Consider the following 13,595-nt stretch of genomic DNA (forward strand, 5'->3'; position numbering starts at 1 on the left):
TCTCCTCTCAAACCTTGGCCCTCTCGTTATCAAGGTAAGCTGGTCTGGTGATAGAAAACCCGTGTGGGGGTTTTATTCGGAAGAGCAGAAAAGGGCTGTCTCATGACACCAGGTTCTAACTGTGCTCATGGGCGGTCCTCTGATTTAGGGAATTGGAGTTTCCTTCATAAAACAGCCCAAAATCACATTACACAATTTCACAAACAGTATCATCCTCACTCATTCATCTTATACAACAATTAGATGTAAACCTCATATCTGAGGCTATTATATTAACAGCGTTATGGTAATGTTGCCGTATTGTCTCCCATGAGTTTCACAAAATTGTACCAAACGGACCAGTTCGTAGCTGGATTCTTCACCGATCTTTTATACCTTCTCCAGAACATAAATTTTTTTCAGACCTCAAGTTCTGTGAGGTGGAAGAAATTCCTTTGTTCTCTCTATGAAAACTCCCTCTCTCTCTATACTGTGGCCATGAGGAGATGGGTCGTAAATTCCTGGAGGAGACTGAGGTCGCAGCAGCCTGAGTGTAGGAGAGAGAGGGGGGTGGTGCTCTCTGTACCCAAAGAGGGCAACGTCATGACACAACACTCACTACCAAGTTCCAAACKGCCTCTGGAAGCAACGTCAGCACAATAACTGTTTGTCGGGAGCTTCATGAAATGGGTGTCCATGGCCGAGCAGCCGCACACAAGCCTAAGATCACCATGCCAATGCCAAGCGTCGACTGGAGTGGTGTAACGCTCTCCACCATTGGACTCTGGAGCAGTGGAAACACATTCTCTGGAGTGATGAATCACGCTTCACCATCTGACAGTCCGACGGACTAATCTGGGTTTGGTAGATGCCAGGAGAAAGCTACCTGCCCGACTGCGTAGTGCAGTCGTAAAGTGTAAAGTTTGGTGGAGGAGCAATAATGGTCTAGGGCTGTTATATGGTTCAGGCTAGTCCCCTTGTTCCAGTGAAGGGAAATTTTAACACTACAGCATACAATGACATGCTAGATTCTGTGCTTCCAACTTTGTGGCAACAGTTTGGGGAAGGCCCTTTCCCGTTTCAGCATGACAATGCTCCCGTGTCCATACAGAAATGGTTTGTCGATCGGTGTGTAAAATATTGACTGGCGTGCAGAGCCCTGACCTCAACCCCAACTTACACCTTTGGGATGAATTGGAATGCCGATTGCAAGCCAGGCCTAATCGCCAAAAATCAATGCCCAACCTCCCTAATGCTCTTGTGGCTGAATGGAAGCAAGTCCCAGCAGCAATGTTCCAACATCTAGTGGTAAGCCTTCCCAGAAGCGTGGAGGCTGTTATAGAAGCAAAGTAGGGACCATATTAATGCCCATGATTTTGGAATGAGATGTTTGAGGAGCAGGTGTCCACATACACTACATGACCAAAAGTATCTTGATTAGATAAGCATTCAACCCCCTGAGACAATACATGTTAGAATCAATTACAGCTGTGAGTCTTTCTGGATAAGTCTCTAATAGCTTTACACACCTGAATTGTACAATATTTTTACATTCTTTAAGCTTTGTCAAGTTGGTTGGTGATCATTGCTAGACAGACATTTTCAAGTCTTGCCATAGATTTAAGATGATTTAAGTCAACTGTAATTAGGCAACTCAGGAACTTTCAATGTCGTCTTGGTAAGCAACTCCAGTGTGTGTTATGTTATTGTCCAGCTGAAAGGTGAATTTGTCTCCCAGTTTCTATTGGAAAGCAGACTGAACAAGATTTTTCTTCTAGGATTTTGCATGTGCTTATCTGTTTATTTTTATTATTAAAAAAACTCCCTAATCCTTGCCGATGATAAGCATACCTATGATGCAGCCACAACTATGCTTGAAAATATGAGTGGTACTCAGTGTTGTGTTGGCTTTGCCACAGACACTTTATTCAGGACATGGTTAATTTCATTGCCACGTTTTACTTTAGTGCGTTATTGCAGACAGGATGAATGTTTTGGAATATTTTTATATTCCTTCTAACTTATTTTCACTTTTTTTTTTTTTAAGTCACCATTGTCCTCATGGTGAAATCCCTAAACAATTTCCATCCTCTCCGGCAACTGCGTTAGGAAGGACACGTATCTTTAGTGACTGAATGTATTGATATACCATCCAAAATGTAATTACTAACTACACCATGCTTTTTATTTAATTTTTACCCATCTACCAATAGGTTCCCTTTGTGACGCATTGGCAAACCTCCCAGGTCTTTGTGGTTGAATCTGTTTTGAAATTCATTGCTCGACTGCGAGACCTTAAAATTATCTGTATGTGTCGGGTACAGAGATGAGGTAGTCATAAAAAAAATCATTTTAAACACTTACTATTAGTCCATGCAACTTATTATGTGTATTGTTAAGCACATTTTTACTCTTGAACTTATGTACAGTTGAAGTTTACAAACTCAGTTTTTTTCACAATTCCTGAAATTTAATCAGAGTAAAAATTCCCGGTCTTAGGCCAGTTAGGATCACCACTTTATTTTAAGAATGTGAATTGTCAGAATAATAGTAGAGAGATTTACTTATTTCAGCTTTTATTTCTTTCATCACATTCCCAGTGGGTCAGAAATTTACATACACAATTAGTATTTGGTAGCATTGCCTTTTTAAATTGCTTAACTTCCACAAGCTTCCCACAATAAGTTGGGTGAATTTTGGCCCATGCCTCCTGACAGAGCTGGTGTAACTGAGTCAGGTTTGTAGGCCTCCTTGCTCGCACACACTTTTTCAGTTATTTTTCAGGCTTTGTGATGGCCACTCCAATACCTTGAATTTGTTGTCCTTAAGCCATTTTGCCACAACTTTGGAAGTATGCTTGGGGTCATTGTCCATTTGGAAGACCCATTTGCAACCAAGCTTCAACTTCCTGACTCTTGATGTTGCTTCAATATATCCACCTAATTTTCCTGCCTCCTGATGCTATCTATTTTGTGAAGTGCACCAGTCCCTCCTGCAGCAAAGCACCCCCACAACATGATGCTGCCACACCCGTGCTTCACGGTGGGATGGTGTTCTTCGGCTTGCAAGCATCCCCCTTTTTCCTCCAAACATAACGATGGTCATTATGGCCAAACAGTTTTATTTTTGTTTCATCAGACCAGAGGACATTTCTCCAAAAAGTACGATCTTTGTCCCCATATGCAGTTGCATATCGTAGTCTGGCTTTTTTATGGTGGTTTTGGAGCAGTGGCTTCTTCCTTGTTGAGCAGCCTTTCCGGTTCTGTCGATATAGAACTAGTTTTACTGTGGATATTGATACTATGGTACCTGTCTCCTCCAGCATCTTCACAAGGTCCTTTGCTGTTGTTCTGGGATTGATTTGCACTTTTCGCAACAAAGTACGTTCATCTCTAGGAGACAGAACGCGTCTCCTTCCTGAGCAGTATGACGGCTGCGTGGTCCCATGGTGTTTATACTTGCGTACTATTGTTTGTACAGATGAACATGGTACCTTCAGGTGTTTGGAAATTGCTCCCAAGGATGAACCAGACTTGTGGAGGTCTACATTTGTTTTCTGAGGTCTTGGCTGATTTTTCTTTTGATTTTCCCATGATGTCAAGCAGAGGCACTGAGTTTGAAGGTAGGCCTTGAAATACATCCACAGGTGCACCTCCATTTGACTCAAATTTTCTGGAATTTCCCAAGCTGTTTAAAGGCACAGTCAACTTAGTGTATGTAAACTTCTGACCCACTGGAATTGTGATACAGTGAAATAATCTGTCTGTAAACAATTGTTGGAAAAATTACTTGTCATGCACAAAGTAGATGTCCTAACTGACTTGCCAAAACTATAGTTTGTTAACAAGAAATTTGTGGAGTGGTTGAAAAACGAGTTTTAATGACTCCAACCTAAGTGTATGTAAACTTATGATTCCGACTGTATTATCACTTGTGAATGATGCCCAGCAAGGCACAAAACAGTGCATGCCTTTTTCTGTGACTTTTTTAAAAATCAGTCACTCACCTCATGTAGCCTAGCCCATAGGCCTATAAGTTTTGTATCACAACTAAAGTGGCCAAATAACTTTACATTTAATCCGCTTTACAACCAGTGTAGAGCCTAACTGGCATACATAGGTGGCATGTGAGTTTCAAGTTTGGGTTAGAATTTTCACCATAATTGCACATTGGTAATAAAGCGATACATGCTTTATCGCATTTGCAGTCACTTTTGAGAAGTGTTTTCTCCCTAGCCTACTGCAGTGTGCGCATTGCTGCGCTTATAATGTGAAGAAATAGCCTAATAGTTTATCAACAATTTTAAGCTAAATGGTTCTGATCTGTATCAGCCTCATTTGCTTTTAAAAAGTTTTTTGATGCGAGTGTTTATTAATTTGGGATCTCACATCCCTCAAATGTCCCGGAGTATGGTTGGAATATTTATTTATTGCACAGAAGGAGAAGTTGACCAATAGAATAAACTTTTGTACTATGGGGATAGTAGGTTGACGTAGGTGTTCGTTAGGCCTACTCATTTTGTTGGCAGACAAAGTAGGCAAAATGTGTCCAGTTCTTCTTAAATATGCGCCTCCAAATTCGATGAGGGATTCGCTCAGTTGCGTCCCCGACATGTCGGTCTTCACTTGTAGTATACTACTTAGCTGAGATGCCTGTGAGAAGGACCCGATCACTTGAGTCATTGGCTAATAATAATTGAGATATCTGAGAGCCTTTTGAGTGAGAGGTGCTTCGGCGTATGGTAGCCGGGAGAAGGGAATTATAATTATTATATTCAGCCCAAGAGCACAATACACTTTGGGTTGCAAAAGTTATGGATTTTTTTAGGGGGCTTTACAGGCACACAAGGAGGATGCCACCGGGAAATATAAGGCCTGGTTAGAATATTAAGTGCTTGTCAAATTGTGAAGGCGAGACTGAAGTGTATGCAGCCTGCACAAAAAAACTAATCGGAGCTCATGCCTTTCATGCATTTTTTTTTTCCTTTTCTAATTATCATTAGTCGCATCATGCAGCCTTAAAATGTATTAAAAATCAAAACATGTAGCCAAACGTTTGTATCGCAACTAAAGTTGCATAAATAACTCTAAATTTAAGCATATAGGCTGACTTGTTTCTTTGTTAACCGCTCAACAGAGTAGCCGTTTGTGCGCACTTCCTTGGAAATCGTTTGGCGAAAACATCCTTTCTATTTTATTCATCTTTTTACAATTGTATTCTTCATACTATTAAAAAAATGCCACGCAATTCTAAGCGAATCTTGTCTGCTAAATGAATTGGTGTAGCCCACAGGCATTATGGCATAGCCATATCAGTAGTATTCTGTTCTTCTAAAATAGACTACATTTTCTTCATATCATGTTTCTTTAGACGTGTCTAAAATAAATAATGGATTTATTGTGGCGGTGTAGGCTATATTAAATGGATTTATTCAACTTTTAAAAATGGATGTAGATGTTCAAAATGTCTCCGTGGCTTGTCGGCTATGTGTGGAAGCCAAGACGTGTTTGTTAATTAACGGTCAATTACCGTGAGACCAGCAGTTATTTGCTTGACAATCACCAGTTGACACAATTTCATGACCGCTACAGCCCTAGTCATGAGATAAGCATGGTCCGGTGCAAATTTTCTTCACAAAACAAACGGGCTCATTTTGTTAAGGACATCTCGGGGTATAACGCAATGTCATCTTGTAACTGTACATCAAACATGGCGATCATAAATGTTGAGGCTATACAATTCGTTGGGACATGGACTCTACAAGATGTCGGAAGTGTTCCACAAGAATGCTGGCCCATGTTGACTCAAATGCTTCCCACAGTTGTGAAGTTAGCTGGATGTACTTTGGGTGGTAGACCATTCTTGATACACACGGGAAACTGTTGAGAATGGAAAAACCCAGCAGCATTGCAGTTCTTGACACAAAACAGTGCACCTGGCACCTACTACCATACTCTGTTCAAAGGCACTTAAATATTTTGTCTTGCCCATTCACTTAAAAATCCTTTAACCTGTATCCCCCATTCATCTACACTGATTTGAAGTGGATTTAACAAGTTACTTCAATAAGGGATCATCGCTTTCACCTGGTCAGTTGATGTCATGGAAAGAGCAGCTGTCCTTAATGTAATTTACACTGAGTGTAAATTACATTAGTTTTGATATGGAAATGTGAGGTGCACATTTGGACTCATGGGTGTTTGGCTTGCTTGTATGACACCAATGCGGTATTATAATCCTCAACGTCTCATCTTTCAAAACACATCGAGTCCTTGTAAGTTACAGCATTTCCCTCACTCAAGCAATAATTTTTTTTGCAAAAGCTGCCAAATTAGTGGGAGAATGGGGGCAACTTCTAGTCGCGTGTGGTGGTCCAAGTCAGAACGGCTGTCAGTCAAAATCCTTACAGAGCTGTGAAATAGAGTCCCTGAGATCATGTTACTGTACAGCAACTGGTTTCAATTTAGGCACTTATCAGTGTGCAAATTTGACATTTTCAACCCATTTACGGGTATGAGTGTAAAAGGCTGCTAGTAGTAGTACTACTAGTAATATAAATTGGATGTTGAATTCAAAATGGTATTTTATAGTCATTCAGAATTGTTAATGGTAAGCTGCATAGAATTTCAGCAAGAATGTTGTGGGGGGGGGGGGGTGTAAGATATCAGCATGTTGGTAGTCTTTAGACTGTTGCAATGGGTTAATAATAACTCAATAGTTCAAATAGAGAAGTCAGGGTCCTTCCATGTAGTTTGTCTTGGACTGGGATCAAGTGTGGTAGTGAAGGGTCCCTCCCTCTCTCCCTGCCCTCCTTGCCTGGAAATCTGAGTCAGTCAGCAGGGCTAGAGCTGTGACAGCTGATTGTCACCGATCCCTCTTCTCTCCCCCCTCCCTTCCCATTGTCACGCCACTGCCAGTCTGCTGCATCGATTTGAGACAACCTCTTTCCTCACAGAAAGAACACTTCCACCACTTCAGCACTGGCCCTCTGTCTGTATCCTGTCAGGTATTTTTAGTCATAAGACACATTTTCCCTCAAATAACAGGAGTGTTCAGGGCACGTATTCATTAAGCGCCTCGGAGGAGTGCTGATCTAGGATTAGGTCTTCCACGTAATCTTATTCATTATAATCTAAAATGTCAAACCTCTTACTCAGCACTCCCACTCTTAAGACACTTTATGAATGTGGGCCCTGATAAAGGGGTAAATAAATTTGTCAAAATAGTCACTCGGTCCGCTTTTTGGATGCTGGGGTGAGTGTAAATTGTGGCAATATATTGTATGCTCTTCACTGTTGCGGTTCAGACTAGACTATTCAGTTGAAATTCTGTCGTTTTGAATAGGTCACACAGTTGCGCAAGAACAATGTATTGTCATTGATACTCCAGTAACCTGGTAACATGTTTTAATTGAACGGGACCTTTGTTTTAACAATTGTTTCCTCTTAAGTGCAATGTCCCATTTCATACTGGTAGTTTCATACAATTCACTCCTTCAGAGATGTGAGGCAGCGCCCATTTTAAATCTGACTGTGAACCCAGGTGCTTCCACGTGGCCAAAGCTCTCATTGCTTCTCATGGTCATGTCTACTCTGCCACCTTGTGGTCAACCTGAACCCAGACCCCATTTTGGATACTTGGACCTGCAAGCTGCTGCTTTGTCCCATGTATTTGATGATTGCATGTTGGATCCAGTGTGCAACTAGTTCTGTATGTACTTCTACTGTCAACTGTATGCACGTCTGTCAGAATACCACTTACAATTCCCTGTGTATTTAGATCAAGAGAAAAAAATTGAAGTTAATACTAAATTAAATTTGCAATCACTTTTTAACACTGTTTTAAAAGACTTCTGGTTTGATGTGCTGCTTATTCTATTCCTTTGCTCAACTAAGGTACTGTATAGAATCTTATTTGAATATTAGGATGTTGGCATCTGTGCCCCGCAGTGCAGCTAAGATGCACACCCTAATCGCTCCTTACTTTGACCCCTGTCTCTGTTCTGTTCTACCAGAGTGTGCGAGACCCTTCAGGCGCCTCCATAGCCTTGTACACGGCCAAGCTCCACCACCCCAACAAGACAGGCAACCATGTTGTCCTGCAAGCTCTTTTCTACCTCCTGGACCAGGCTGTGGAGAGGTGAGAACAGAGATTTGTTTGTGTGTGTGTATCGTATAGCAGACATTTTTTACGTATGGGTGGTCCTGCGAATCTCACCCACGATCATGGTGTTCCAAGCGCCATGTTCTACCAACTAAGCTACGGAGGACCAGTATTAGCCTATTATCTATTCTGTTCAGTTATGTGGTTGAGACTCCGGCTTAAATGACATGATCAATTTCCTTTCATTGAAAATCAAGGACCATTGGGTGAAGAAAAAAAAACAGACAAATTGGACCAAATATGAGACATGTTGGTGTTAGTGTGTGTGTATATATATATATATATATATATATATATATATATATATATATGCCTGCCAGGTCATACACATTTCATATATATATATATATATATATATATATATATATATATATATATATATTTATTTTATAATCTTTTTTTTTTACGCCACTAATTATGTGCACCTATGGCATTCATTATAGTACATTATGCATAGCACACGGAATTATAAATCTGCTTATGTATTAAGAAGAAGGTATTACTCAAGGGTTTTTCTTAATTTTTTACTATTTTCTAATAGTGAAGACATCAAAACTATGAAATACTACATGATTCCATATGTGTTAACCAAAAAAAGTGTTAAACAAATCAAAATAAATTTGAGATTTTTCAAGTAGCCACCCTTTGCCTTGATGACAGCTTTGCACACTCTCTTTCCCTCCAGCTTTGAAACTCAAAGAAACGGCCTGGTGTTCATTTACGACATGGCGGGCTCCAACTACACCAACTTTGAGCTGGACCTCAGCAAGAAGATCCTCAACTTACTCAAGGTTAGAAAGTACTGAGCCAGCATATTGTAGTAGTGTATCAATATCTGTTCACCAGGCTAATATGTTGACAGAAAATGTATGTTTATGAAAAAGTGGCCAGGATTGCAAAACTGTTCCAAAATTGCAGCTCTGCTCTCCACCAGGGGGCGTTCCCTGCCAGGCTGAAGAAAGTGTTGATAGTGGGCGCCCCTGTCTGGTTCCGCGTGCCCTACAACCTGCTGAGCCTGCTGCTTAAGGAGAAACTCAGGGAGAGGGTGAGTGCAGTGGTATTATTSTCACTATGGGCAGAATCATATCTTCAGAAACGAGCACCAAGTCCAACTTTAACTATCAAGAAGGTTTGGAACATCAGTCACTGTCACACAGACTTCCTAAGTATATGTGGCCAATGCAGGAATCACACAACCCTGGTGTTGCTAGCACCATGCAAGCTGTGCCATCAGTTTCCATTTAAACTGTGTTTTTTTAGATGCAGCATGATGGAGATTGTTCTGGCATGGTGCACTTATCATAGGCTTAGCCTCACAGTGTAGAGCGAAGCATGGCCCCTGTGTCTCTAAAGACATTACACCAGTAACCCCTTTCACTCCCTGCCGTAGTTTAGGAACATCTCCTAGTAAGGAGCAGATAAACACACCTGGGGATGATCGTTATGATCCCTTCCAGTGTATAAAACCTGGCGTTGGAAGGTGAACCACTGTCCACCCCTGCATGTAATTGGTACACAAGGCACTTCCTCCGCTGTCATGATTGATGGATGCAAGGTGTCTCCACTGTGACCTCTACACAGGAAGTCACTCCCCTCAGGGGATGCGAATGTTTGGTATCAGGAATCCCCACTGYAGCGTCCAAAATGGCACCCTACGCCCTATATGGTGCACTACTTTTGATCAGAGCCCAATGGACCCTAGTCAAAAGTAGTGCCCTCTATTTGGAAAACGGTGGCATTTCACTAAACGGTAGATATGACAAATCTTTTGCGTGCCTCTTATAGATACAGCATGTACTGTATCTCTTAAAGCAGATTAGTTCAAGGCAGTAGGAGAGTGATTTGATTTTTCCTCACCAGAACTAGAAAGACAACTTGAGTTAGTCATTGATGATCTCGTTTTAACTCTAACCTGCATCTTTTGATGAACTGGAGAAGGTCATGAGATTGAGTGCTTGGTGTTATCACCACAATCACATTTTTTCATTGAGATTACATTTGTAGAATGGCTTTAATATGAGACATCAGAACTGGAATCCATTTATTATAAAATTATTTATTATTTTCCAGAGTTTCCCGAACTCGGTCCTGGGCCCCCCCGGTTGCACTTTTTCTAGCACAAACACGGCTGATTCAACTCAGCAAGCTTTGATTATTTGAATCAGCTGTGTAGTGCTAGGGAAATAAACAAAATGTGCACCCAGGGGAGACCCCAGAAATTAGTTTGCGAAACCCTGGTTTTACTTATCGACTTACTATTTAAAAAAAATWATAATAATAATTATCGAGTCACATTTTCAATCTAATGTCTTGTCCCATGATGCATTGAATGGGAATGAAATCAACCTAATCCTATATTGTACAGAATGCATTGAACATCCTGAAGGCTGAAACCTACAGCTTACAAATCAGGATGTCCTAAAAAGGATTCCAGACTTGTATTGACATGTGGTCCAGTTGTAATGACGTGAGTGTGTTTCGAAACGGAGCAAGGAAGTTATTTGACTGTGGTAGGTGAAGCCCTCACTCTCTCCTACATCCTTCCCCTCTCCTCTCCCAGGTCCAGATGGTCAAAATGTCTGACCTCTGCCAGCACCTCCCACGGGACTGTCTCCCTGAGCACCTGGGGGGGCTGTTGCCCCTGGATGCCCACGGCTGGAACCAGCAGCTTCTGGCTGGGCAGAACGGCCGTGTGGACCCCGTGGATGAGCTGGTTGGCATCCCCCTGGAGGACTCGTCAGTCCACAACCCTGGGCCTGAGGCCATGCGTCTGCCTGAGCTCATGGCCCACCTGGGTAGTCTCCAGCGCTCAGGCATCCACCTGGAGTACGAGGAAATCCGCAAGGAGCAACCACCTGGGACATTCCATTGTGCCCTGTGAGTAGATGGATAGAAGCACTTATAAAGGTTTAGCTTTGGGTCAGTCTACATTTCCAGGCTTTTGAGCTGGACGGGGAGAAGCCTAGAGTTCCGGGCCCATATTCACAAAGCGTCTGAGTAGGAGCTGATCTAGGATCAATCTCTCCTGTCCGTGTAATCGTATTCTTTATGATCTGAGGCAAAACTGATCATATACCAGCACATAGCATATACCTACTCATATACCAGCATATACCTACTCTGATTCTTTGTGAGGCCCCTGAACCCTCACTGGGTTACAAATGAGAGGAGACTGTAGGTTTATCAATTAAACTTCCAAGGAAAGAAGTAAAGTGTCAAACTGCGTGGCAAAACTTTGCACCAGTCCCTTGGAGTAGGAACTTGATGTATTGTTTTATGATATTCATAAATCACCTTTGGTTGATTTTGTGTCTGTCAATCTCTCCAGTACTGCATACAACCAGGAGAGGAATCGCTATGGGGATGTCCTGTGTCTTGACCAAACAAGAGTTCACCTGAAAACCAGAAGAAACGAGGTGTGTATTTCTCAAAGGTTAAATGACAACGTCATCATGCAGTTAAATTTTACAGAATCATAATACAAAAGATATCAGTAACACTTTCTAGGAACCACCTGTGCATAGTGCATACAGTGCCTTCACTAAGTATTCATACCCCTTGACTTATTCCACATTTTGTTACAGCCTGAATTCAAAATGTATTAAATAAAAAAAWTGTTAATCTACACACAATACCCCATAATGACTAAGTGAAAGTATATTTTTTGAAATGTTTGCACATTTATTGAAAATTAAATACAGATATCTCATTTACATAAGTATTCACACCCCTGAGTCAATTCACACCCCCACCAAGCCCCTTTGGTGGCAATTACAGATTTGAGTTGTCTTGGGTATGTCCGTATCAGCTTTGAACATCTGGATCTGGGGATTTCTCCCATTTCTTCCTTGCAGATTTTCTCAAGCTCTGTTAAATTAGATGGGGAGTGAACACCAATCTTCAAGTCTTTCCACAGATTTTCAAGTCTGGGCTTTGGCTAGGCCACTCAAGGACTCCCATTCTTGATCTGAAGCCATTCCAACGTTGCTTTGGCTGTATGCTTGGGGTCATTGTCCTGTTGGAATGTAAATCTTCTCTCTAGTCAAAGGTTGTTTGCGCTCTGAAGCAAGTTTTCATTGAGGATTTGCCTGTGTTTGGCTCCATTCATTGTTCCCTCTATCCTTACCAGTCTCCCAGCATCCCCATAGCATGATGCTGCCACCACCATGCTTAAAGTAGGGATGGTGTTTTATGGGTGATGCGCTGTGCCTGTTTTTCTCCAGACATAGCGCTTTGCATTCAGGCCAAAGAGTTCAGTTTGTCGCATTAGACCACAGAATCTTTTGCCTTATGCTTGGAGTCATTTGTGTGATTTTTGCAAAATCCAGGCGTGCTGTCATGTCCCTGTTCCTCAGGAGTGGCTTCGGTCTGCCACTCTCCCATAAAGCCCAGATTGGTAAAGTGCTGTAGAGCCTGTTCTCCTTTCGCAGCCAAGGAACTGTAATTCTGTCAGTGGTCATTGAGTTCTTGGTCACCTCCCTGACCAAGGTTCTTCTTGCCCGGTTGCTCAGTTTGGTCAGACGGCCAGAGTCTGGCATAGTCTGGGTAGTGACATATATATTTTTCAATTTCCAAATGATGGAGACCACTGTGCTCTTGGAAACTTTAAACACTCTAGAAATTGTTTTATACCCTTGCCCGGATATATATGCCTCATCACAATTCTATTTCAGAGATCTACGGACAGTTCCTTGGACCGCATGGTATAGTTTCTGCTCTGAATATGCACTATCGACTGTGGAACCTAATACACTTGAGTGTACAAAACATTAGGAGCACCTGCTCTTTCCATGACATGGACTGACCAGGTGAAAGCTATGATCCCTTATTGTCACCTGTTAAATCCACTTCAATCTGTGTAGATGAAGGGAAGGAGACCGGTTAAAGACGGATTTTTAAGCCTTGAGACATGGATTGTGTATGTGTGCCATTCAGAGGGTGAATGGGTAAGACCAAAGATTTAAGTGCCTTTGAAAGGGGTATAGTAGTAGGTGCCAGGTGCACTGTTTTATGTCAAGAACTGCAACGCTGCCGAGTTTCACGCTCAACAGTTTCCTGTGTGTAACAAAGGTCCACCACCCAAAGGACAGCCAGCCAACTTGACACAACTGTGGGACGCATTGGAGTCAACATGGGCCAGCATCCCTGTGGAATGCTTTCGACACCTTGTATAGTCCATGCCCGATGTATTGAGGCTGTTCTGAGGGCACAAGGTGGTGCAACTCAATATTAGGAAGGTGTTCAGTGTATAAATCATGTCCAAACAATTGATTTGGCCACAGGTGGACTCCAATCATGTTGTAGCGCTAGCTCTAGGATGATCAAAGGGAATTGGAGTGTCATAGCAAGGGGGTGTGAATACTTATGTAAAGTAGATATTTCTGTATTTCATTTTCAATAAATGTGCATTATGTAAATTAGATATTTGATTTTCAATATGTGCAAAAATGTTT

At 41.8% G+C, this 13,595-nt stretch overlaps 1 protein-coding gene across 4 annotated transcripts in view; it reads left to right on the plus strand.

Moving 5' to 3' along the window:
• Positions 1 to 13,595, plus strand: part of ptpn9a (protein tyrosine phosphatase non-receptor type 9a) — a 45,876-nt gene that overhangs the window by 23,838 nt on the left and 8,443 nt on the right. For 3 of the 4 annotated variants that reach the window (XM_070442929.1, XM_023984817.2, XM_023984820.2), the window contains 5 exons: positions 7,994 to 8,118; positions 8,828 to 8,933; positions 9,077 to 9,187; positions 10,703 to 11,019; positions 11,471 to 11,558. In XM_070442929.1, coding sequence (XP_070299030.1) covers positions 7,994 to 8,118; positions 8,828 to 8,933; positions 9,077 to 9,187; positions 10,703 to 11,019; positions 11,471 to 11,558 — 747 coding nt within the window. Of the gene's footprint in view, positions 1 to 7,993; positions 8,119 to 8,827; positions 8,934 to 9,060; positions 9,188 to 10,702; positions 11,020 to 11,470; positions 11,559 to 13,595 lie in introns of all 4 variants that reach the window. The other variant, XM_023984821.2, reaches the window with a different exon arrangement.

The sequence above is a fragment of the Salvelinus sp. IW2-2015 genome, linkage group LG4q.1:29 (assembly GCF_002910315.2).
Source record: "Salvelinus sp. IW2-2015 linkage group LG4q.1:29, ASM291031v2, whole genome shotgun sequence".
NCBI lineage: Eukaryota > Metazoa > Chordata > Actinopteri > Salmoniformes > Salmonidae > Salvelinus > Salvelinus sp. IW2-2015.